The sequence below is a fragment of the Nansenia antarctica genome (genome assembly GCF_963989245.1).
Source record: "Nansenia antarctica genome assembly, chromosome: 5".
Taxonomy (NCBI): Eukaryota; Metazoa; Chordata; class Actinopteri; order Argentiniformes; family Microstomatidae; genus Nansenia; species Nansenia antarctica.
In genome coordinates this window covers 14,963,572-14,988,948 of record NC_137690.1, presented here as the reverse complement: position 1 = coordinate 14,988,948, position 25,377 = coordinate 14,963,572, and the positions used below count along the sequence as shown (strand labels likewise).

The 25,377-nt window shown below is 42.7% G+C and overlaps 3 protein-coding genes across 4 annotated transcripts; 2 read left to right on the top strand and 1 right to left on the bottom strand.

Moving 5' to 3' along the window:
- Nucleotides 1-680: 680 nt before the first annotated feature.
- LOC308159299 (phospholipid phosphatase 1-like) lies at nucleotides 681-4,509 on the top strand (the record flags this gene model as incomplete). Its single annotated transcript, XM_080533061.1, has 6 exons — nucleotides 681-738; nucleotides 2,562-2,713; nucleotides 2,919-3,202; nucleotides 3,770-3,827; nucleotides 4,005-4,181; nucleotides 4,387-4,509. The coding sequence occupies 6 exons, from the start codon at nucleotides 681-683 to the stop codon at nucleotides 4,507-4,509; spliced, it is 852 nt and encodes a 283-aa protein (XP_080389187.1).
- A 5,770-nt stretch (nucleotides 4,510-10,279) lies between these two features.
- Nucleotides 10,280-14,537, bottom strand: LOC308157264 (ATP synthase subunit alpha, mitochondrial). Its single transcript, XM_080530797.1, has 11 exons — nucleotides 14,405-14,537; nucleotides 13,735-13,810; nucleotides 13,321-13,490; nucleotides 12,916-13,089; nucleotides 12,565-12,731; nucleotides 12,105-12,405; nucleotides 11,700-11,924; nucleotides 11,430-11,537; nucleotides 11,032-11,176; nucleotides 10,652-10,802; nucleotides 10,280-10,489 (listed from the first exon to the last, which is right to left on the bottom strand). The coding sequence occupies exons 1-11, from the start codon at nucleotides 14,462-14,464 to the stop codon at nucleotides 10,411-10,413; spliced, it is 1,656 nt and encodes a 551-aa protein (XP_080386923.1). The 5' UTR covers nucleotides 14,465-14,537; the 3' UTR covers nucleotides 10,280-10,410.
- Nucleotides 14,538-15,172: 635 nt separating this feature from the next.
- Nucleotides 15,173-23,331, top strand: ark2cb (arkadia (RNF111) C-terminal like ring finger ubiquitin ligase 2Cb; the record flags this gene model as incomplete). Of its 2 annotated transcripts, none has more annotated exons than XM_080530505.1 (8): nucleotides 15,173-15,233; nucleotides 19,484-19,805; nucleotides 20,062-20,190; nucleotides 21,572-21,701; nucleotides 21,897-22,001; nucleotides 22,378-22,473; nucleotides 22,899-23,002; nucleotides 23,142-23,331. In XM_080530505.1, the coding sequence occupies 8 exons, from the start codon at nucleotides 15,173-15,175 to the stop codon at nucleotides 23,257-23,259; spliced, it is 1,065 nt and encodes a 354-aa protein (XP_080386631.1). In that variant the 3' UTR covers nucleotides 23,260-23,331. The 2 variants fall into 2 exon arrangements, with proteins under 2 accessions (XP_080386631.1, XP_080386630.1); XM_080530504.1 differs by having other exon boundaries at nucleotides 20,059-20,190.
- Between the last annotated feature and the right edge of the window lie 2,046 nt (nucleotides 23,332-25,377).

Genomic DNA, 25,377 nt, shown 5'->3' with positions numbered 1-25,377 from the left:
TTTTTTATTTTTTATTTTATTATGATTGATTGGCCCCTATAAGATATTATAATGTAAAGCCCTCAACTATTGTTTGCCTATTTCGTTTTTATGGAAAACATTATATACCTCTATCCAATATTTGTTGGACCAGGTTGTCGATGAATTGGCCACGCTGGTGTCCGCTGTAGACTACTTTTTTCCACGGCACTGCACTGTGGATTTCCATTTATAGCCACCACCACCACTGACGAAACCTCAGCAATTTGTGTAGAGGGTGGAGCGAGTCGGACATCGGCCGACGGGGCACGCACACGATAGGCCCGTTACCTGATCCGAGGTCCCTATCATTACCACTGCGGTTACCCGTCCCGTGCGGTGCTGAGCCTACCGAGGTGATGAGTGTTTATAGCTGAAGAATCTGTTATGAAGTTGGGTTGTGTCAAGTTTAAAGGGTGAGATGGAAATGTCTAGTAGTTTTAGGAGTAGGTTCGTTTTTGGAGTATCTTGTTATAGTTTTTGCTGGCTTTTCTAGTATTCTTTAGTGTACGATATTAAGAGATTCATTATGTTTTTATTTTTTGGGGACAAATAGCGAGGCATGTTCGACCGATAGGCCTCTCATCTCGCCGAAAGAAAGCCGACTATTGAGCCCTCGCAAGTCGATTGATTTTTCCACGACAGAAGTCCAGAGACAGAACATGTTTGAGACGGCGGGGGTCCCGTTCGTCCTCCTTGATGTAACATGTCTGATCCTCGGTAGGTAATCTACTTATCCTGACAATGTTGTCAACAGCCACATGCAGCGATGTATTTTTGATTGATTGAAAACTTTATTAGAATGTTTGCAGAAGTAGGTACATGAAAGTACATATTACATACAAGGTCAAACTAAGAGGATAAAAACCCAAGAAAGCCACTGGCTTATTTCAATTGGGGTCCTTGATTTTCAATTCATCGTTACATGTAAGACAGACATAAGAAAAGAACTAGTACTATCTACATGATAATACAGACAAATAACTATTACTATCTACAAGATAAACGTACATCCATCATGGGAAGAACAATACAACAAAACATAAGGTATGTACAGCGGGTAGGACAGGTGGGGACATACACCACAGGTGGGGGCGGTACAGGTAACCACTGTAATCTGTTATAAGAAGTGCCAACTAGACCTAATAGTTAATAGAGAAAGCACAGTGTAAGTGTAGAATCATTATCAGAATAAATCTAGATAGGCTACACTATAACCTGTAACCCAACTGTGTTTATGCACTGTCTGAAGTGTGAAAATATGTTTTCTGTGTCTGCTTTCCCTTTTAAAATCACTGTTTAGGTGACAGCACAGCAAACACTTCAGAATTTTGCAGGAAGGACTGTTTTTCCATTGATTTGTTTTTCTTTCCATTGCTGAGTTGTTCTTTCCATAAGTAAAGTTCACTTTTATTTTAGTGGCTGTAGGGCAGGCCTACTAAATATTTCCTGAAGAGGGATGTACAGTAATTGCCTGCTGTGGTAGACAGATCATCTCTTTCTGACTTCAGCCAACTCCTCTGACACCACAGTGAAGAAAGAACAGTAGACCTAGCTGGCCACCAGACTAGAAACCTGTGGTGATGTCATCAATCAGAATCAGAGGTCTAATTAAATACTTGTGACTGTCTGCTAACTCATTTAGATTGGAATGTGCTGATTGAAACACTATTCACTTGAATCTAATGTCCGGAAGGATGTCTGGGAGTTCTACCTGGGTTACTAGTCTTTAATTGACGCTGGCTTTATTATTTTTTTAAGTGCTGTATTTGACTGTTTTCTACTTACATTTTTGTTTTGATCTGTACATTTGTAAAACACATTTCTGTTTTTAAAAGGTGCTATATAAATTCAGTTTATAATTATTATTGTTATTGTTGTTATTATTGTTATTATTATTATTATTATTATTATTATTATAGTAAATATCAATCTATAATTAAAGGAAGAAAAGGCAATCCAAGTTTTGAATGAACGCAAAGATGATCCCCATGTTGATCATATCTCTGGGGGATAACAGTGTGAACTGGACAGATTGAATATGGGAACATTAGAGGGAACATTCTGAAGGCAATTATTTTCATGTATGATAGGTAATAGGTATTCCTATTACCAGCTGATGATAGGTAATAGGTATCCCTTTAATTTGCAATTCATTGATAATTCAATGCTATAGTTATTTGATTTCTGTCTGTGTGGCAGAACAGAATGAGAGTCTCTCAGAGAGTGAGCATCCATGTTTGAGAACACCTGGGTGGATTATTGCACAGTGGTGTCAGCAGAATGTGTCAGTCTCCCTGCCAAGTTCTGTCACATGACATTGAGTCAGGTGTGCTAACCTGAGACACCCTGTGCTGTTTCTGTTACAGCCAATCTCTCTCAACATGTTTTAACAAGTTTGGCTGGGGAAGAAATTCAATCATTCAACATGATTTGAGTAGCCTACTGCTTTGCATCAGAATTTGTCTCCCAAGCTGGTCATCTAGAAGCCTAATTTCTCTGGAGTAAAACTCTCTCTCTCTCTCTCTTTCTCTGTCTCTCAGTTGGACTCCCCTTTGCTATCCTCACCCCTCAGCACAACCCTTTCAAGCGGGGGTTCTTTTGTAATGATGAGTCCATCAGATATCCCCTCAAAGAAGACACAATTTCCTACCAGTTACTGGGTGGAGTCATGATCCCATTCACATTGATAGTGGTAAGTAATCATTTCTGGCCCATTCTCAGATCGTCTTATGCAATTCTGCAACTGTTATTTGAAATGCATTACATGATATTGACATGACATCATATTTTTAGAAATGTCTGGTGATCATCTATACAATTACAGTCAGAATGTCATGATGTTGAGGGATGTGAGTGAGTCTTAACCTGTGGCTGTAATGTCTATCTTGCCTCCACAGATAGTCTGTGGGGAGTGCCTTTCTGTCTATATGACTCGCATCAAGGCCAAATCCTCCTTGGGGACCAACTATGTGGCATGCAACTACAAAGCTGTGGGCACCTTCTTGTTTGGGGCTGCCGCTAGCCAATCACTAACAGACATTGCCAAGTACTCCATTGGTCGACTGAGGCCCCATTTCCTGGCTGTGTGTAAGCCGGTCTGGGAGCGCATCAACTGCAAGGCTGGAGGATACATTGACAACTTCACCTGCACCGGGAACAAAACAATGGTGGATGAGGCCAGGTGAGGGCCAGAATTACGTACAACAGATATGTTGCTTATATGTTTTCCTTTGTGTTATCTTTTAGGCCCAAATGTGTGCTTGCATTATTTATATTTGACAGCTGCTGGTGAAAGGGGTAACAAACCAGCCAAAAGACAGCCAATTTAATGTTCAGACTTTTATTTAGAACAATTGTAATACATTTCAGTGTTGTTGAAAAGCAATGACCCAGCGCCAGTCAACTAACACAGCTTGTTTTGTGAGCCTGCTAACAATGTAAAGTAGTGTTATAGTTAACTAGGTAGCAGTGGGGATTACTCACTGAATCCATAGCATTGCAATATTTTGGCTTGACTAGCGAGAGTGTGTTGTGATTTTCAACAGCGTTGAAATATATTTCCGTTTTTGAAAATAAAAGTCTGAACATTTTGATCACACTGTAACATCAATCCATATACCCAGAATTTAAGCTATCACAATTGTTCCTTTCACTCATTTCCATGCCCTTTGTGTAGTCGTTGAAATAACTGATGTCATAGCGTGTACGTGACTGTTTACAACCTCTGTTCTTTTTTTTTTTTTTACAGACTCTCATTCTATTCTGGTCATTCATCCTTCTCCATGTACTGTATGCTGTTCCTCGCAGTAAGTAAATAATATGTTACTTACACTTCTAACATGTCAGTGCTAGGAATTCTGTTTATTCGTCATAGACAATCTGGATGCAAGTCTGTTTCTGCCAAGTCCCTGCCTTGGCCAGAACTGTTCTTCAGGTTTGGACTTACACATGTACCCATTTGCTGTGTTTCTTCCTATTCTCAGCTGTACCTTCAGGCTAGATTGCAGACAGAGTGGGCAAGGCTGCTGCGGCCCACAATCCAGTTCTTCCTGATTGCAACATCTGTGTACGTCGGGCTGACGCGCGTCTCTGACTACAAACACCACTGGAGCGACGTACTCACCGGCCTGTTGCAGGGGGGGGTAGTGGCTATACTCACAGTGAGTAATGCTTCCCTTTTGTGGTAGTAGTGTTTCCCATTCGTGCAATGTGATAATAACCCACGAATGGGCTGCAGCTGTTTCCTATAGGAACAGAATGTTGTGGCCTGGCTAGAAACATTTAGTCTTGTTCACTTGGGAGGGTCGCATGAAAAACTAGAATAGAGCAGAACATTGAACTCATGGTTGTTCTTTCTCAACACAGGTGTTCTTTGTGTCTGACTTCTTCAAGAGGCGTGTAGAGCCAGTGGTGATGCAGGAGGACACCTCTCACACCATGTTACAAGACAACCCTTCCAATGGGAACCACTATGGAAGCACTGACTGAAGCTGTGGCCACATGGACTTAGCAGACCAAAACTGGAGGATGATGTGTAGGATGCTAAGCTAGCTACGACTAGCTGCTATCCGACCGTTATGGTTATGGAGCTGGTTATTTCAATGCACGTTTTGCCAGTTGCTGAATTGAAGGATGAATTGGAGTGCTGAAGACCTAATGATGCTGCATACTGTTGGCTTTAGCTCAGTGAGTTGATGTCCTGGTTCGATTTCTTGTCTTTTACAGATTTGCACTGCAGGGTCTGAGCATGTTGGAAATATGGTCATTACATTGGTTTGAGGGTGTTGCTTGAATGAATGAAATTACGGTTGGAGAGAGTATAAAGAGTGTCTGTGTGCACACTGTAAGCCAGGATCATGGTAGGCCTAGCCTAGCACCTGTGAATGGAAAAAGAGCCCTTAAGCATAATAATGTATCTACAGTAGACTACTGTATATACTTTTGAATACTGCCTTAGACAGATTGTTGCTGCTACCTGCTTAAACGCTCCCTGCAAACTCCTTTCATGTAAACAAGTGTGTGTGTGTGTGTGTGTGTGTGTGTGTGTGTGTGTGTGTGTGTGTGTGTGTGTGTGTGTGAGTGTATTAATTATATGGTGGCATACACAAATTACCTTTTCTTTTTTTTTACAGTTTCTATGGAGATGTTTATCTTTTTTAAGTACAGTTGCAAAAAAAATGGTGTGTTCTTTTTGAAAACCAAATGTTAGTTAATGCAAATAAAGTTTACATTCCATGTTGCTACTTTTGGACTGAGGAATGGAACAGTGGCTCCAGTGCATTCTGTGAACTTTGTGCTTTGTTTTTCTCATGATCATGATACCGTATACATGGTAAATCCTGGGTCGGTCAGATTTGGGCAGGTCCTCAATTGTCAATCATGCCTATAGGAACTAGGAGCAGGCAAATGTAAATTCAACACATTTACATATTCAAATCTAGCCCAGTCTGCACCATAAGCTTTGGAACCTGAAACTCTCAGCAATTTAGATCAGCAATTGTTTCAGTAGTGTATGTTGGACAATATAAGAAAACAATAACATTGCAAGTGGTTGTAAAGTATGGTCTATATCTGCCGGTAAACATGCTCTCAGAAAAGTGTACTTTGAATGATTAGAACAGATAATTAAAATGGGAGATTGTTGTTGTGCCTAGTTGTGCCTTCCCTCAATAGAGAAGCCAGAGTCCGGAGTTTCAAATGGCCTGTGATCTGTTTTAGCTAGTGTGTCTTAATCCTAAATCTAATTATAGTTGGTGATCTGGGTTAAAGGGATTTCTTCAGTGCTTCACTCTTCACCTCTGTCTTACCTGTCTTTTAATCTAATCAATCAAGCCCAAGTGCCAAGGAACCACTCCGGTTCGCGAACCAAGTCTGGAACCGGCTGGTGTGTTCAGACCGAAAAGTTCTGAGGGCCAAAAGTTGGTTCGCAGCTGGAACCAGAAAATAGTGGTTCTCAGCGCGAACCAAAAAGTAGAACCGTGACGTTGTCAGTGGGTGTTTCATATTCTAGGCTGCAAAGACTAGCAAGAAGGAAGGAGACAAAATGTAATCTAATCTAAATCTAATTTGATGGTTCCGGTTACACTGGTAGTCACAGTCCAGTCAGTCCATTAGAAAGGGTTAAATTCCTCTATGAATCCAAACTTTATGTTTATTTACACTGATAGACACAATATGACCTTTAAATAAAGTTATGCAATGTTCATGTGAAATATGTGACTCTTTTGAATTATATTAGAATTTGGAAACCATGTTTAGTAACAATTAGCTGGTATAAGGTTAGTACATCTGGTAAAGGAACATAGGATCACCTCTGTGCCTGTGATTAGAGCTTATGGAGGGCTGCCTCACAACACTCTCTCTGTGGAATTTAACAGGACGAGCCACTGCACCATTTTAGTGTTGCCAAAAACCCTAACCCTAACCCTACATGACCTGGAAAAAAATGTGTGCAATCTGTGTTGAGTAATGACATTTCTAGTGGAAATGGCAAGGTATAACATGCACCATGGAGAAAGAAAACGGGTAGTTTTATAGAATAATGTTTAATTGAATCAGCATAATTGACTTTTGAATTGATAATTGTGCATGTCCAGTGTCATTTTCAAATGAGTGTTAATGGCCAAGTTAATTTATGATGTTAGACAAAAATGTTAAATATTCCACAACATGTCTTTGTGCTAAGAAATAACACAATGTCTGATGGCTGTGTCCATTTCAGCTGTTGTTGCTTTCTTTACCACAGAGCTTATGTTGTTCTGACCTAGACAATAGTGCTCATTGACAGAAGCTCCATTCAAACTGTCACATGCTCCTCTCTCTCTCGCCAGGCAGTGATGCTGGTGGTGATATAAGCAGCAACTTTCCAAGAAAACATCTGTGGTACATCTCATTCAACCTGATTATGGCACCAGTAAACATAGAAGCAGAAAGGCATAAGCTGCTTACAGTTTTTCTCAAATGCTTCCACACTAACCCTGGAAATTGAGACACAATGACCAAAACATGAAACTCGTGTACCTTATCTCACACCAATTCTGCACAAATACAAACACATTTCTGCTTTTCATTAATTTTGCAGTTCTAAATCACACTTTTTGCAAAACACTACACACAATTCTCTACATTTGGCACAATCTTCATTGATAAAATCTCTTGTGTTCACATGGAAAACACGATCATTCAGAATACTAACAGCTGTTGCTGTTCAATTAGCAATCATAGAGAGGAGTGAGAAGAGCAAGAGCAAGAGGATGACCTAGTACAACCTAGGAGAGCAATTGCTTCTGATGAGATTCAGGTCACTTTGGTTGACCATGTGGTCAATCATGGTCTAACGGTGAGGGAGGCAGGCCTGAGAGTCCAGACAAACTTGAGCCGCTTCACTGTGGCTTCAATCATTCGGACATTCAGAAATGACAATAGGTAAGAAATCTACTCTTCTTACCTTAATCAAGACAGTACTCAATGATTACTGTTGAATACTGTAAAAGCAATATGTTTCATGTATGTATGAAATTGGGAACTGTACACCTGTGCAGTATTGCTACTACTTACAGTATTTTACAGTATTATACATGTATATTTTACAGAACTGAAAGACTACCATGTCTTGGTGGAAGAGAAACACTTTTCACACTTCAACAGGAGACTGAAATGGTCGATATGGTTAGAGCAAACATGCAATAACAGTAAAGCAAATACAAACTCAAATCACTGAAGACCAAAGATATATTCCAAAATATTGACCGGGTGAGTTTGTCAACACTCAACCGTATTGTACAGTGAAACCACCTACGAATGTAGCAGGCCTACAGGATGCCATTTGAGAGAAACTCAGAAAGAGTCAAAGAATTGTGTTATGCCTATGTGCAAGTAAGTCCTATACATTCCAATACTGTAATTGATTGCATCCAATCAGCAGACACATTACTGTATTGTAATGTTTTGTACTACAATGTTGACTGCTTTAGGTCTATTTCTGATATTGCTTTGTTGTCTGTTTCAGACAGTTCTTGAGCTAGATGTAGCTGCAGGTGCCCATGAATTCATATTTATTGATGATGTGGATTTCAACCTCGTAAAAAGGCGGCAATGGAGGAATGTCATCAGCCATCGTGGCATTGTTGAGGTTCCTGGCCTTCTGGTTCACCAAGCACCCCAGTTTCACCCTCACCATAGACAACTCCTTGGTTTCCCCCTCCCCCAGGTTAACAGTCTGGGTGTCGTCCTCGACAGCACCCTTTCATTCCACTCCCACATCAACAACACCATCCGGTCCGCTTACTTCCACCTTCGTAACATCAACCGCCTCCGCCCTTCATTCACTCCCAACAGCGCCGCAATCCTGGTCCACTCCCTCGTCACTTCCCGCCTAGATTATTGCAACTCCCTTCTCTTTGGTCTCCCCCACAAACTGCTCCACAAGCTCCAACTGGTCCAGAACGCTACTGCCCATAATCACCATAACCTCGCCCCTCCATACCTGTCCGACCTCCTCCACATCAACATTCCCACCCGGTCCCTCAGGTCTGCCTCCTCCATCAACCTGACCGTCCCCCCAGCCCGTCTGTCCACCATGGGGTTAAGAGCCTTCAGCCACCTCTGGAACTCCCTCCCCCCCGACATCAGGAACATTGATTCAATCTCCACATTCAAAACTCACCTCAAAACTCACTTGTTTACGCAGGCGTATGTCCGTTGACTTACTGTTCCCGTGTTGCTCTGCTGCTAGCTATGTATATACTGTATATTTCTCCAGATTTTTTATTGTATTTGAATTTTGTAACTGTTTTTTAAATGTGTTGTACGGCGACCTTGAGTGCCTTGAAAGGCGCCTTATAAAATAAATGTATTATTATTATTACCATATTCTCCATTTGTCAACCCTATAGAGGAGTTTTTTTCAGTTTGGTGTTGGAAGGTCTATGAAAGCAGGCCCCATGAGGGCATACCCCTTGTACAAGCAATGGAGGAAGCATGTGGTGATATAGCTTCTGAAGCATATCAGGGCTGGATGCGTCATGCCAGGTGATGCTTTCCCCGCTGCTTGGCCAGGGAGAACTTTGCCTGTGATGTGGATGAGGTCCTGTGGCCAGACAGGAATGAAAGGCAGGATGCAGCCTAATTTTCTTTGTGTTTAGAGTATATGCAGAAGGCTTTTTTTCACTTTACAAATCCAACTGTCATTGCTGAGATGTGTACAGTATTTCAGAATTTTAAAAAATATACAATTGCCCAGTATTTGTGTTTTATATTTGAGTATGAAAACATAACAGTTTATAACAGGCTACTGGCTAATGTAGTGTAACACTGAAAATGCAAAAGCCCTACTGATAATCTTATCATAGTAGTGTTTTCCATTGAAGTTTAGGGTTTTGTGTGTGAGTTTTTGGATTTGTGTTTAGAGCTGAGAAAATGAGCTATGCTTTCAGGAAATGTGTGGAAGCGATGGAGCATTTGTAATTCAAATGGTGTTCCAATTCTCTTCGCAGGTCAAGGTGACCATCACCACCTGCTGGACATGATTAGTGTTGCAACAGAGATAATAGTGGAAAATAGATAGTGGCAAATGATTGACCAGAAACAACTCCAGATATAACAATGACTTAAGTGGTATAACTGTCAATCATATGTTGACTGAAGATTGTCATGTCATAATCCTACAGCTAGGCGCTGTACTAGACATAAAAAAAATAGACGGGAAGGTTATTACAATAAGTGTGGATACCTTTATTACCATTGTATCAAACAACGTCACACTCATTATTCAACCAACTGCTTTGTAAGAACCAGGCCATTTCCTTTACCCCATTAAGTGATCCCCTGGTCGTCACAGGAACTCTTACAACAGACATTAGAGCAGATTGTAGGTTGAACAATTACTGACATTCAACCTAGAGTATAGGTTAATGGTTTATGGACTGCTTATCTAGACTGCAGAGTGAGGAGGTGGCTTGGTTAACTGTAATTTCATCTGTGTCTGTTTTGTAGTAATTTCATATTTTTATATGTATATATTTTCTTTTTTTGCAACAACACATCATTGTTTCATTCTGACAGCATGGAAATTAAATTCATGAACACAAAGGTCATAGATTCACCACAATGTTCAAAATGGATGTGGAGTGCAGATATTCTTCTTCTTCTTTCACATTTCAAACACCCTTCACCTGTAGAACCCGCTGAATGTGCACACAGTACACTGTACCTTACATTGTACTCAGACTATCAAATTAGGGAATGTTTTACGACACTGTGGGATTGTAAAATTTTATTCTTCTTAGGAGAAATATGTACATTTGTTTTGGCCTTCAGTGTTTTCACATATATAAGCAGTGGGGGACAGAGAAATGAAGCACGCTGAAGGATCAGGAGGACATTCGTCAATTACTCAAAACTGGACAGGAAGTTCAACACGACCTGCTTCAGTTTAGCGTCTGCCGTCTCTGAGATCTGGCCATCAGTCCTGGATTGAAAACGGGGGAGACGACAGACATAACATCAATGGACTGATATCCCAACACCTGCCACTGGCTTTCCTTTTGTTCATATACTTCAGTATAGAAGGCCAATTCAGTTTCTGCATTTTGAACATGATGCAAAGATGATCAAATATGTCCATGTTTACCTGATGGCGGTGAGCAAGTCCTGGTGCTGGCTGATGATGTGCTGCAGGAAGGCCTTCTCAAACCTGGTGATCTTGCTGGGATCCATCTTGTCCAGGTGACCTCTGACACCGGCATAGATTGCGGTCACCTGCTCCTCAATGGCCATGGGGCCTGCATGAGGGTAGAGAGGGGAAATTATCATTGTGCATAAGTTTACTTAGATCATCAGCCTTTTCCAACAGATTATCCTCTAGTAATGTACCGATTGTTGCTCCACTATACAATCAAGAGTCGTCGGTTAATTTTTGTAATTCTCCTCACCCTTCCAATCTAGGAACTAGAATACTGGACCAAAACTCGTTACAAAACATACAACTTCATTAGCACACATGACACTTACAGTACTGTCCCTGTTTGAGCAACTCTGTGAGACGCACGCCCCTGTTGAGGAGCTGCTGTGTGGCAGCGTCCAGGTCAGAGCCGAACTGGGCGAAGGCAGCCACCTCACGGTACTGGGCCAGCTCCAGCTTCATGGTACCAGCCACCTACAGGAGGAGAAGGATAGGATTTGATCAGAATCACAAATGCTGATCATCATCCACTGAGGATGTCATAAAAACACTAGTATATGAAGATAACCAGGGCATCAAAAATTACTTCTGGTCTACCAGGTGTCTGGTGGATGAGAAAATTCACCAGTCAAGGTGACCATCACCACCTGCTGGACATGATTAGTGTTGCAACAGAGATAATAGAGTGGAAAATAGATAGTGGCAAATGATTGATGATTAGTCTCACCTGCTTCATGGCCTTGGTCTGGGCGGCAGAACCCACTCTGGACACAGACAGACCCACGTTGATGGCTGGGCGGATACCTTTGTAGAACAACTCAGTCTCCAAGAAGATCTACACCAGAGAGATCATGTCAACTTGTGTTAAAACAAGAGATTGATATATTTGACAGACACTTATGAGGTAAGTAGATCTTCTAGTAGGAAGGAGGAGATCTTTATCATTGAAAACACAGCGCACACACACAGCGCACACACACAGCGCACACACACGCACCTGTCCGTCAGTGATGGAGATGACATTGGTGGGGATGTAGGCGGACACGTCTCCGGCCTGGGTCTCGATGACGGGGAGGGCGGTGAGGGAGCCGCCACCAAAGTTCTCATTCATCTTGGCTGCTCTCTCCAGGAGACGGGAGTGAAGGTAGAACACATCACCAGGGTAGGCCTCACGACCAGGGGGACGACGCAGCAGCAGAGACATCTGACGGTAGGCAACAGCCTGTGTGGGGGAAGAGGGAAGAGATGAAGGTCAACAGCTGTTAACCATGGATGGACTGGGAGCCCAATCCCATTTCTGTCTCATTCCCTTCCTCCAAACAAAATGTTCACAGGTAAAAACACACTTGGAAAAGACTCACTTCAATACATTACACTTCTAATCACCCTGGTTTGCCCTCACCTGTTTGGACAAATCGTCATAGATGATGAGGGCGTGTTTGCCGTTGTCTCTGAAGAACTCTCCCATGGAGCACCCGGAGTACGGGGCCAGGTACTGCAGAGGAGCAGCGTCAGAGGCGGTGGCAGAGACCACAATGGTGTACTTCATGGCATCAGCGTCCGTCAGCCTCTTCACCAGCTGAGCCACAGTGGATCTCTTCTGGCCAATGGCAACGTAGATACAGTACAGCTTCTTCTTCTCCTCGGTTCCCTCGTTGAAACGCTTCTGGTTGATGATTGTGTCAATGGCAATGGCAGTTTTGCTGCGAAATACAAAGAAAGTTGACTTACAAAGGACTTTCAAAATAAGGCCACATGGGCCAGTCAAGCCCCATTTGTTCCAGATGCATCCCAGCTGGAATAGAGCACACGCTGCCATTGAATACAGAGGCAGTGTGCTCCATCTCCTGGTTGTTATTTACCCAGTCTGCCTGTCCCCAATGATGAGCTCACGCTGTCCTCTGCCAATGGGCACCAGGCTGTCCACTGCCTTGATGCCAGTCTGCATGGGCTCCCTCACAGAGATACGGGGGATGATGCCAGGGGCCTTCAGCCCCACACGCCTGCGGATGGAAGAGCCCAGGGGACCCTGAGGGAAGGTTTAATGTCATTGTCATTCACTAGTCATCTATCTCTAAGCAAAAAAGATCAGCCTGAAATTGTTACCTCTACATTTTTTATTTGCAATAGTTGTTTTTTCGACATTTCTCTGTTTAATAACTTAAACTTTTTAAATTTATTTTAAAAAAGTAATAAAAATCAAATAGTCAAACCTTTCCATCAATGGCATTTCCCAGAGCGTCCACCACACGGCCCAACAGCTCCATACCCACAGGCACATCCACGATGGCACCTGTCCTCTTCACAATATCACCCTCCTTGATCAGTTTGTCGTTACCGAACACCACAACACCAACATTGTCAGGCTCCAAGTTCAGAGACATTCCCTGTAAGCGAGGATGGAAGCAACACAGCCAGGGGTTAGAAAGAGTACTGGTACAAAGCAGTATGTCTCTCCAAAAGGTATCAACTTTCACAGTGCTGGAACAGTACGTTAATAAAACTCACTGGGTGCTGTTGAATGATCTATGGATGCGAAATACCATTTGTGCTCATTTGTTTTGTGAAACCTATACAGAACGAAGCTCTATTTTATTTCACTAGTCTGTCAATGTTACCTTGAGCCCAGAGGAGAACTCCACCATCTCCTCTGCCTGGACGTTCCTGAGCCCGTACACTCTGGCGATACCGTCACCGATGGACAGCACACGGCCAGTCTCCTCCAGGTCTGCGGTGGTGTCTGCGCCCATGATCTTCTCCTCCAGGATTGAGGACACCTCAGCTGTGCCTGGGAGGACAACACGTCGTTCTCACTCAACCTTGAAATGATGTCATCAATGCACTAATGTTTTGTTTCCAATGTAATCTGTCAAGCTACCTATATCGTTGTGTCCCCTGCTAATAGTAATAAACGTTATAGGTCAATGTGATTCTTCATGATTCTGACAAATGACACAAGGTCAAGAACCAGAGAAGGTCAGTCATCACCAGAGCCAGTCACTCTGCCTTCATGTGTCCCTACAGCTACCCACCCGTCTTGGCCAGGCAGGGTCTGTGTGTGTGGAGGTGGTTGACTCCTACGCAGGCGGCGGCGACATTCTTGGACACCTGTGATAAAATGAATGTAAGGTCAAGTAAAGCTCTTAGGAATTGTTCTATCTTAACTGTACTAAATAACGATCCATCACCTATGACTCGTCGCTATTAAACCATAACATTGAGCCCTACCCTGCTATCTAGCTAACCTGCTACTAGACAAGTAGACTCTCTCTCTGACAGCAAGCCTACTTAGAATTAAAGGTGAAAGTAAAAGACAACTCGTGTCTTATAATGCTCGAAAGACACAATGACAGACTAATCGCAGTGTCTGACCGTGCATGTCAGAGGAAGGACATGGTCGGGTGTCACAGATTCTGACCTTCAGAGCTTCAGAGAACCTGGGTGGCTCAGACAGCTAGCCACTAGGGTAGCACAGCTCACTGCATGATGTAGAAGTGAGCTATTCAGCTGGGGCAATTGTATGTTAAAAGTCAAGTCTATATCATGTGTTAAAATGCTTCAAACATGACCAGCTAGCAAAGAGTTTCACGACGAGTGTGTGAAGGTGGCGGCCTGTGTACCCTTCACGCCCATCCCGTTCACACTCACTGCCAGTTAAAACATGACATTTAAAATGCATCCTCCTCACAAATGCATACTCACAAATCCAGCCCGTCTAGGCAAGGTCCTGGCCAGGGCCGCTGCAACTCGCACGGTTAACATGATCTCGTCTGCTTGTGATGTGACTTGTCCTCCACTCGCCTGCAAAGACCAGCTGAACTGTACTACAAGTAACGCAATGGCCGAACGACAGCTCGCTCTTCTTCTTTTTATGACATCGGATCGGTCGGTCGTTTCGAACACGTGGCTGCCCTCTACTGCAGCGGAGGAGTAACTGATAAAAACAAATGTTTTAAAGAAGTAAAAGCGATAGCGCCCCCTTTCGTATGGGATCAGAAATGATTATGGCTGTGTTCGGAATGGCATACTAGCATACTACTCATACTAGATATGACGTAGATTTTGAGTATGTAGTGCGTTCACACTGTGTACAGTATGTGAAATTTGAGTATGCAAGAAATGTATACTAGATTTTTGGTCGGCTGGTATTGGCGTACTTATTATGAATTTAGTAGGCAGTATGCAGTATATACTAATTGAGTATGCTAGTATGCAGTATGCTAGTATGCCATTCCGAACACAGCCTAACTGATAAAAACAAAAATGTTTTAAAGAAGTAAAGCAATAGCGCCCCCTTTCGTACGGGATCAGAAGTGATATTGTCTGGGTTAGTGGGTTCGACGCTGCCTCGCTTTGTCAGTGCAGCAGCAGCTGCTAGTTGAGAGATTAAACACGGACGGATCATCCGCATGCCGGGCTGTTCTGTCTCTCAACAACCCCGAGACACGGCAACAACACACGGACCCGAGGATGGTGTTAGTGCACGTCGGATACCTGGTCCTTCCTGTATTCGGCTCAGTGAGACATCGAGGTATTTCGATTTATTTTCCAACATTTCCGTGTGTCCTGTGTTTTTTTTTATCTCAAACTTGCTCGCTAACTTGGGCCGAGAATGCCGTTTAGAATCTATCGCAACGTTAGCTAGCTAGCTAGCTGCCATTAGCTTAGCAAAGCAACTGTTGTTGATCAGCGAGACGAACGAACCCAACGACAGCTGAGCTGTTTCCAAACAAAGCTAGCAGGTATGCGGCTACTGCTGCTGGCCATAGCTCATGTTTTAGCTAGCTAAACTAGATCAATTTGAATAATCTGGACCCGCAAATGACGTCTTCACTAAGCTAACCAAGTCAGGCCACGGCTATTAAGCTAGCCTACCTCCAAAAAACAAAAGATATTTTGGTCAAATTCAGACAGTTTTGACAGCTAGGTAAGCGCTTAGCTAATTTCTCTAGCTTAGAAACGTCCGTTGACTGATGCTACCTAGCTAACTGGTTAGCATAGCTAGATTCTAAGACATTTAAACAGGCTAGCTCGGCACACAGCTAACATCAGTCAGCTAGCTAACTTCTTCCTCAGGAGCACGTCTCGTTATGAACACGTCGTGGATAGGGAATAGCAGTTAGCGTAACGTTAGAATTATAAGGTTCTATCTCAATTTTTGTCAAAATTGAGCTTTTTACATAATCTGATCCATTAGGTGTTTATTAATGCCTGTGTGGTGTTATTTTTAAAATGTTGACATTTTTGAGTTAGTAATTCATAAAATACAAAGGTTCCATCTCACAAAACATAATGGAATGTAAAAACTTTGATGCTCAATATCTCTGAACTACCCTAAACGGAGATAGAACCTTATAATTCTAAACTCACGAATAGCAGTTAGCGTAACGTTAGCGACGGCTGAACTCTGTTGACGGTCTCAGCCTGATTGGTTAGCTGGTTAGCTGGCTGATCCCTCTGCCTGGATGATGATGTCATTTGAAGATCATCCTCAGTCAGCTAGGTAGCGACTAAGGCTTAGGGTCATTTCCCCATTCAGAAACAACATGCCGTTACATAAATCATCAATTAAGCCACAGTGTAGTAGCATATTAATTTCATACCAGTGGCACATCAATGATTTCATTGTGCTTTTATTTCTGTTCTTATTTCCCTGTTTCATAGTATCGAGGCTGGCTCTACATTCTGCATTTATCAGATCTTTGTCGTCCCCCCTACCCCCATTGTGTAGCTAACGATCATCTGCTGCTGTGTGGTGTGGCGTGGCCTCTGCCTGTTCTCTGCATTTAGCTGTATTGTGAATCCCCTTCTTCATTTCCTCTTTCCATCCGAAGACGACATTGGTATTAAAAAAGCACCCCCCCCCCCAAGAATGTCATTCAGCCCTAGAGTATGTTCATGTGAAAAAGACTACTAAAAAAAAAAAGACCCTAACACCTAATAGCAGAACACGTTTTGTCTTTTTTTCTGTGAAGTTGCTGTAGTTTTAACCCATCAGCTCTGTAGATTCAAATGATTGTCATTGTGTACCTCCCATCCAGTATTGATAGACAACATGCTGTAAATTCCTGTAAAGTGGATACATTTTGCATGAATTTGATTACTCGCACTGCTTTATTGAACACCAGAATTCGGCTCACTTCTCAATTTTTTCCCATTAAAGGTGCATTGTAAGTCTTCATAAAAAAAGATGCTCTAAGTGGTAGCATTTTAATTGACATCATGTGAAATTTGCATGCCACATTTGATCCAATAGGACATCCACTAGCGTTAAATGCTTATGTGGTCATCTGAATGATGCATAAACAAAACATTGTAGAAATAAATGTACTCTGCACCTATTTTCAACAACCTACCATAACCGTCTCCATTTGTTCAAGCCTTTGTTCCTCCTGAAAATTCAGTCTGTTTCACTGATTTAAATCATCAGGCCTTTAAGGCCAATTCAAAAAGAAAATCATAATGCTAAGTAAGCTGACACACTCACTGGTGGTTCATCACTTCCCAATCCTCCCCACTAACCAAAAGTACAAAATGCTATCCATTTCACAGGGATGCCTATCTCCTGCACTGCTACAGAAAATCCTCTATTAGAGTAATAACGTCTTTATTGTTTGGTTGTGGTCTATCTTTACCTTTTGTTCTGGTAATAGCCTAGTACTCTCAATGCATGGTCACGTTATGATTCATATATGATTTTGTTTTTTACATTGAATAGTCAATTCCAATGTAATCTTTCTGTAGTAAAGATGTACCCTGCTGTACTGTAATGTGCTATAGCCAACACGTCTGCTCATTGGATGCTGCTTTTGTTCTTTTTAACCCTATATGGAGCATGGTGGGCCTTGCCTTCAGTTGATGTTGTTTATTTTTGTTGCATGTTATATATTATTATTACAACAAAAACACAAATTCCACATATACTAATATTTTTCAATAAAGAATATAGTATTTTTCCTAACCTTCAGTGTGCTTCTTGCTGATTTCCATTTATTGTCTTTCCCACCTCCCTTGTCCCTACCTGCCCTCCTCCACCCCACCCACCTCCTCTCCCGCTGTGACCGAGATAGACGATTTCCTTGCTTTTCTCATCACAAGGCCTGAATGAGTCTATCCCCTGTCATTCATGGTGATTGTATCACATAGACACTTGAAAGTGCAGTGCCTTCAACCAAAATCTACAAACACATTAGGCCTACGTATTATTTCACTAGTAACTGGCAATGTGATGCCCAGAGCCTTTGAGCTCCTGAAATGTCAATCATACTTAGACAACAATCATATTGAGTTCTTGTAGTCTCCAATTATGATCACAGAACATTAATTAGGCCTATTCTTTTTATTTCTAGCACTGCACCTTCAAGTCCACCCCAAGTAAATGATCCAAATGCAATGTAGACTTTGCCTAGTTCTTAATGGTTTTAAGGGTCTCAACTGTTTTTGTCTAAATGTATTCATGCACTCTTCCCCCAACATTCAAGCAGGTTGTAGGTATTAGATGATGGAAAAAACATGCAAAAATAGCCTAGACAATAATTATGGCATTCACCCTACATATAAGCTAGGGCCTAGATAGGCCTAAGTCCCATATACCACATTGCACTAAGCCACGTAGGCCTACTGTATAAGCTAGCTCAGTATACTGTAAATAGTCACTATGAAAGATCAAGCAATAGGTTTCACACCAGGCCAGGGTTTTTTCTGGTTTTCTCTTGCTGTTCACAATAGACAAAACTCACTGTGACGGCCATGGAAAATGTTACTGACTGTTAAATCTCCCATGAATTGTGCTGTCTGCTTTTGAATGTAGCCTAGTATTTGTCTGCTGGCCTAGGCTTAATGGTAGTGAGGATATCACTGTTCATAGCCTATAGTTGACTATTATTATTAGGCCTACACTTTCCCGGCCCATCTTAAAGCAGTCAGCTCTGTTTACTATGTGATAGTGTGAAAGGAGAAGAGCTTAGTAGTACAGTATGTCTTCCTCCCTAGCCTCAACAGAGAGTCCATTTCAGCTGTGAAATAGCTGTGGTTAGGGGGAGTAAAAGAAATACAGGGATGGCATGCAATGCATTCAAGCTATTTTCCCCTAAGGTCCCCAGAATCTACATGGGAAAGCACTGGGTAGCAGCCTGTGTGTGAGACAGACACAGACTTAAAAAACAAACAAAAAAATGTCAATCACCAATATGGACAGATTAGCTGTGCATACAGACCATGACAATTTACTTGGTGTATGAATGGACATTCTTGATGTAGACGGATACTCGATTTTGAACTATAAGATAATGTTAACCCACAGATCATGAGATGAGGAAAATGAACAGCATATTGTTTTTACAAAACTGCCAACAAATGTTTCCCCTCATAAGCTCATATGATTGATTGTCATTGTAGTTCTAGAAAGAACACTTTAGGCAACAGATGTGCACTTAATGAAATGGCTTTGATATCAGGCTCAACGCACAATGTAGGTACACACACACTCCTGGTTCAGCCCATTGTCCGGGAGTCAGATGCCCACAGGCGAGAATCGATCCAGAGGGCCAAAAAGTGACAAGATGCCATAAATATTCATGTTGGGAAAAGTTTGATGAAGTAAATGTTTTACTTCATCTTATTTCCCTCCCCCCCCTGAAGTATTTGTCACCATAGGTAAGAGTTAGGGCTTTTGTACAGATACAAACAATTATCTCATCATTCACACAGCACACTTCACATACATTTATTCTAATTCTTATTCTCCCTCAGCCCAATGACGCACTCTTGTTGTTCCTACAGGATCCCACTTTAACCGGCAGCAGCAACAGCAGCACAGCCATGCTACCTCTTGCCGGCATTTCCAGCTAGGCCCCCAGGCCCCTCTGCCCGTTGACTTCCCCATGCCCCACCCAGGGCAGCCCCAGTCAGGCATGAACCCCCACATGGCCCCCCCTGGGCACCAGCACACCCCTCAGCTCCACCCGTCCCTCAACCCCCTCCCTGCGCCCCAGTTCCAGGACCTCCCCGTGCCCCCCTTCCTACCTCAGGCCTTACACCAGCAATACCTCCTCCAGCAGCAGATCCTAGAGGCCCAGCACCGACACATCCTGCCACCTTCCAGGTATGGGGATGTTTGGCCTACGATGCCCTTTGAAGAGGACGCCAGATTTCAATTTATGGGGGTGTTAGGCACTCCCAGAACAGTCATGAAAATGTCATGGGGTTAGGGTCATGAACATTTAGTGGTGTGGATATGATTTGGGATTGAGGTGTACATATTTCTTCTAAGTGTAGTAAATCATTTAGTAAATCTACACTGGGCCTCTTCATCCGACTTAATGATGTATAACTCGTCTATGGTTATCTTCTTCAAGCAGACGCACTCCAGAGAGAGTGCCCCACCAGCCCCACAGACTGCGGCCAGGGTATGAGTTCGCTCCCCCCCTCCACGTCCCTCCTCAGGCTGTGGCCCAGCAGCCCCGCTACCTGGCAGAAGGGACAGACTGGTAAACACCACACCAGCATGACATAACTAAAACGGCCACTGCCATGTTTATAGACAGTGTTATGTTAAATATACACTCACCAAACACTTTATTAGAAACACTAATACTAATACTGGGTAGGACCATCCCTTTGCTCTCAAAACAGTCTCAATTCTTCGTGGCATTAATTCTACAAGATGTTGGAAACATTCCTTTGAGATTCTGGTCCATGATGACATGATTGCATCACACAATTCCTGCAGATTCTTTGAAGTGCACTTTCCAGCTGTGAATCTCCCGTTCTACCACATAACCAAACGTGTACTATTCAGTGGTGTAGTCTAGTTGTTTCTAGTGGGTATACTGTGATTTTCCCCTCCCAGCCTCATATCGTTCAATTCGGAACGCCATGAACATAAATCTGCGCTCCCCCCTGTCTAACGTTATATCTATCTAACATTACATGTTATAAGGCTGATCTGTGCATGATAGTGCTGCATTTTGACATATTTCATGTCGCATTCCCCCCCGTTGATGGTATATGACGCTATAGTCAGTCCCAATGGTCCAAAAGTCAAGTGCTTTGTAACACAGACGGGGTGAATTTTATGAATGAAAGTGTGAAAGTTCTGTCACAAAACGCCGTTACGTATCCTCGCACATGTTTAAGTGGGTATATGGAAATCCTTGGCCTTTCCTAGTGGGTATACGGCGTAGTCCTGCGTATCACGTAGACTACACCACTGGTACTATTGGATTCAGATCCGGTGACGGGGAAGGCCATTGAAGAACACTAAACTCATTGCCATGTTCACGAAACCAGTTTGAGATTACTTTTGCCTAGTGCATTATCATGCTGGAAGTAGCCATTAGAAGATGGGTACATTGTGGACATGAAGGGATGCACATGGTCAGGAACAATGCTCAAATAGGCTGTGGCATTCAAGAGATGATTGATTGGTATTAACGGGTCCGAAGTGTGCCAAGAAAACATTCCCCACAGCATTACACCACCTGAATGAATGAGGTGTACAGGTGTTCCTAATAAAGTGTTTGGTAGGGGCGCTTAGGTGGCGTAGCGGGTTAAGCGCTGACCATGTAACCGCAGGGTCCCCGGTTCGAATCCGGCCGGGGACATATCCTGCATGTCATCCCTCCTCTCTCTCTCTCACCCATCCTTCCTGTCTAAATCTTCACTGAAACTGTCAATAAAAATGAAAAATAAGAGTGGGACTGCCCCACTCGGGAAAAAAGGTGTTTGGTGAGTGTAAATATGTACAGAGGATTTCTATTGAACTTTTATTCAAACTTGCTTGTTTTGTTTGGGTCCTACCTCTGTCCAACTTTTACTTAAAAACATGTCTGACACTGAGTGGTTCCTGGTCTGTGTTTGTCCATACAGGGACCTGAGTGTGGACGTTGGGCTGCCTCCACCCCAGTACCATGTCCGCCCACTGCCTCAGCATTATCAGCACTACCTGGCCTCTCCCAGGATGCACCACTTTCCCAGGAACAACACCTCAACACAAGTGGTAAGATCATCACTACTGCCTAGGATTGCCTGATATCAGTATAAGCTGCAAAGATGATTTGTCATAGATGATAAAGATACTGTCCACTCAGTACAAGATAATAAGATAATATCCACTCCAGTACAATGAATTGATTTGTCAGTTCTGTCTCTTAAATCCACCACAGTTAACGTTTCTGTCTCTCCCATCCTTCAGGTTGTCCATGAGATCAGAAACTACCCGTATCCTCAGTTGCACCTGCTGGCCCTGCAGAGCCTGAACCCCTCTCGTCACGCATCAGCTGTCAGAGAGAGCTATGAGGTAATGTCACCCCTGACAAGCTGTCTCTGTCTCTCTCCCTCTCCCATTCTCTCTCTAAAGAAACACCTGTCTTCACACATTTATCCATCACTGCCTCTGTGATTAGTGCTCTCTACAGGCTCATGTCATCTATACATGTGTATGGGACTGGTCTTCTCTTTTCTTATAGCTCTATACGATCTAGGTACCACAAAACCAAACAGCTGTTGTTTTCTTTTGGTTCGCTCATTCATTGTGTTGTTGTCAAATTTGCGATAACTGTTAAGAGTTGTACTCTATGAAGAGTTTACTTTCGACTTAAAATGCCTGCTTTGTGGGCATATAGTGAAATCCACAAGTCCTATTCATTTCATTTTTAACTCGTGTTTGCTCCTAGGAGCTTCTGCAGTTGGAGGACAGGCTTGGTAGTGTGAACAGAGGAGCTATCCAGACCACCATAGAACGATTCACCTTCCCTCACAAATACAAGAAGGTAAGAGTACGCCGATGCTAACTCGGCCATCTGTATGAAATGGAGATTGTAATAGGAGATCAATAAACATGATATAGTTTGGAAGAGAATGAATGGAATATTAACTTTTGTAAAAATAGATTTTATCTCAATAAGACTAGCGAATGAATGTTAAATAGAAATGAAATTGATAAAACGTTTGTGTCCTGTCCCAGTGGATCTGCTAGATAGTCAGATGGTCTGCAGTGGAGCTAATTGGAGGCTCGGGATGACTAATCGTAATGTCTGGGGATAATAGGAAAATTAAAGGACAAATGATGGAAAACTGTGTGGGTGTTTCCGGTTTGCATAATGAGTGGAGCATTTATTAAGGAATCACATATGTGAAATGTGATGATATGGATGAGAAATTAACTTGAGCAATGCTTTTGTTTGGTTCCTTACAGAGGATACCCCAGGATGTGAAACTGGGTCTGGAGGATGAGGAGCTGGACACAGATGAGAAGTGTACAATTTGTCTGTCAATACTGGAGGACCAAGAGGATGTCAGGTAAATGACTCATGCCTTAGAGAATTTGTTATTTGTCACTGCTAACAATCTTCTCCACTGTCTATACCTCTGTTGACATTTGCTGCTTTGTCACTAATCATCAACTCTTTCTTACTGTTTCTCCCTTCTCTTGTTCTAGGAGATTACCCTGCATGCACCTCTTTCACCAGGCTTGTGTGGACCAATGGCTGGGCACCAGCAGGAAATGCCCCATATGCAGAGTGGACATTGAGACCCAGTTGGCACCAGACAGCTGATGCCTCCTCTCCTGCCGCTGTGTATCCTTATCCTGTAATACCCCACCATGTCCCTAGAGGGAGCTCTGCCAAATGTCCCTCTTCCCATCTGCATCACTTAGAAGCCTGCCCTCTGAGCCAGCCAAGAAGACAGCCAATCGGAGGAAATTAATAAAGCACACTGATCAAATAAGATAAAACTGGGGTTCTCTGAAAGGATGGATGGATGGTTGGATAGATGGACAGATTCAGAGATGCATGGATGGATGGAAAGAGAGGAAGAGTAGTGGCGGAATGTACGGAAGGATGTGCTGGGCCTGTGTGGTTGCCCAGGTAGCATGTTCCTCTCCATCCAATTACCCATAGAGGAGATGTTCCATCAAATCCCCTAGAGCATGTTTGTACTGTATTGTGATGAGGGTTTGTACACAGGCCTGCACTATACTGCAGGTGTGTACTTGGTTTCCCCTCTCTATGGAGAACCCCTTTCACTGAGCTCTAGCCACACAGCACATCTGTGCAGGACATTACTTGGCATAGAAAAAAAAGGGGGGGGGGGGGCGGTGTTGTCTGGTGTGAGCTCCTGGGGTGGCCTAATGCTTATGGTGTCATGGAGTGTAGTCTTGTGATTGGTCGCCAGTATTTACGACAGTGTTGTGTAGCAAGCAAAGGCCTCACCTAGAGGAGTGAGTGAAAATTATTAAAAATACAGAGAGGGAAAATACATATACTCTGTTACAGAGTATGGTAGGCATCTGCAGACTTTATAGGCATTGTGGAAGTGCTAGCTGTGTACAAAGGCCAACAATCTATTTAGTCCAATATGGCTTTGGATTTACAGTAGATGCGCCATCAGAGTCTATGCTAGAAGTGCTAACCAGGCATGGCTTCAGTGATGTATTGTGCCGTAGTGGGGTCTCTATCCTAGAAACAGAGTCTCTAGATATGCATGCTGTATGGCGGGCTTGAGCTATGTTGTGATTGTGGAGCAGTAGAAAGAAGGGCTGTCTCTCTGCATGTGAACCATATACAGTTTGACTCTACCACTCATCCATGGAGTAGGGTGAAGTTGCCCACTAGACACTGATCTAAGGTCAGTGTGGGTCTTCCCCTTCCTAATGTCTAAGGTTAGGATTTGGGGAGGGTAAGATCAGTGCCTATGGGCAACTTCTACCCGCAGTCTCATCCATAGCACGAATTGAAAGGCCTGCATGGGCTGGATGATGCAGTGCCTGTTCCTTGTCGTTAGAGTGAATCAAGTATAACCGTTTTATGACCTATACCAGTACCTTATTGCCTACAAAACAAGCACATGTGATTTATACATAGCAAATAGCCACTGTTGTGTTTTGGTTTCCTTGATTTCAATCTCAGTTGCACCCATTGTTTGAGGAAAGAGTGTTTATCATGTTACAGGGAAATGTCTAACTTAGACCCATGTTATTATGTCCTAGAATGTCCTAGAATGATTGTCTCTCCCATGGTAGTAGTGTATGGAATTGCTAGAACAACTGTAAAATGTTCAATGATAGAAGATGTTTTTCTCTATATCATGCATGAACCATGATGGTGTAGTTCACTTGAAGGGTGAAAGGGGGAAAAAGCCATTTGTTTGAAAATACCAAACAATTATTATTCGTAGTGTCCAGACATCGTTTTGCTTTAGTCTTTTCTTTTATTCATTCATTTTCTTTCTTTCGGTTTGTTTTTAAGCTCTCTTGCCAATATGGACAGTGGTCTAGTAAAGCCAAGTCCTTGTCCATTTGACAATTTTGAAGAAATAGCTGCAATGCTGCAAACGTATCTATTGTTGTTATAATGTAGCTTGTGATTTGTAAATGCACTATAATATGGAGTTGCCTGAGTTTGATTTGATAGTGTGGGGTCTCCTTGTCCTAGCTTATGCGTCTGTATTCAGTTACAAATATCTTCATGCTTCCTTGTGTACTATTGGAGGATAACTTGACTGTTTGTGTTGCTTTTTTTTTTCCTTTCCTTTGTCTATAACCTCCATCCAAAAAACTACAGACAGACGAACATGGAGGGTTGCTAGTTCACATAGGATGCTGTGATTTGAAATGCCTTAAGTATTTAACAATCATAATTTATTACTAATTGTAGCTAGCTATCGTGGTGGCA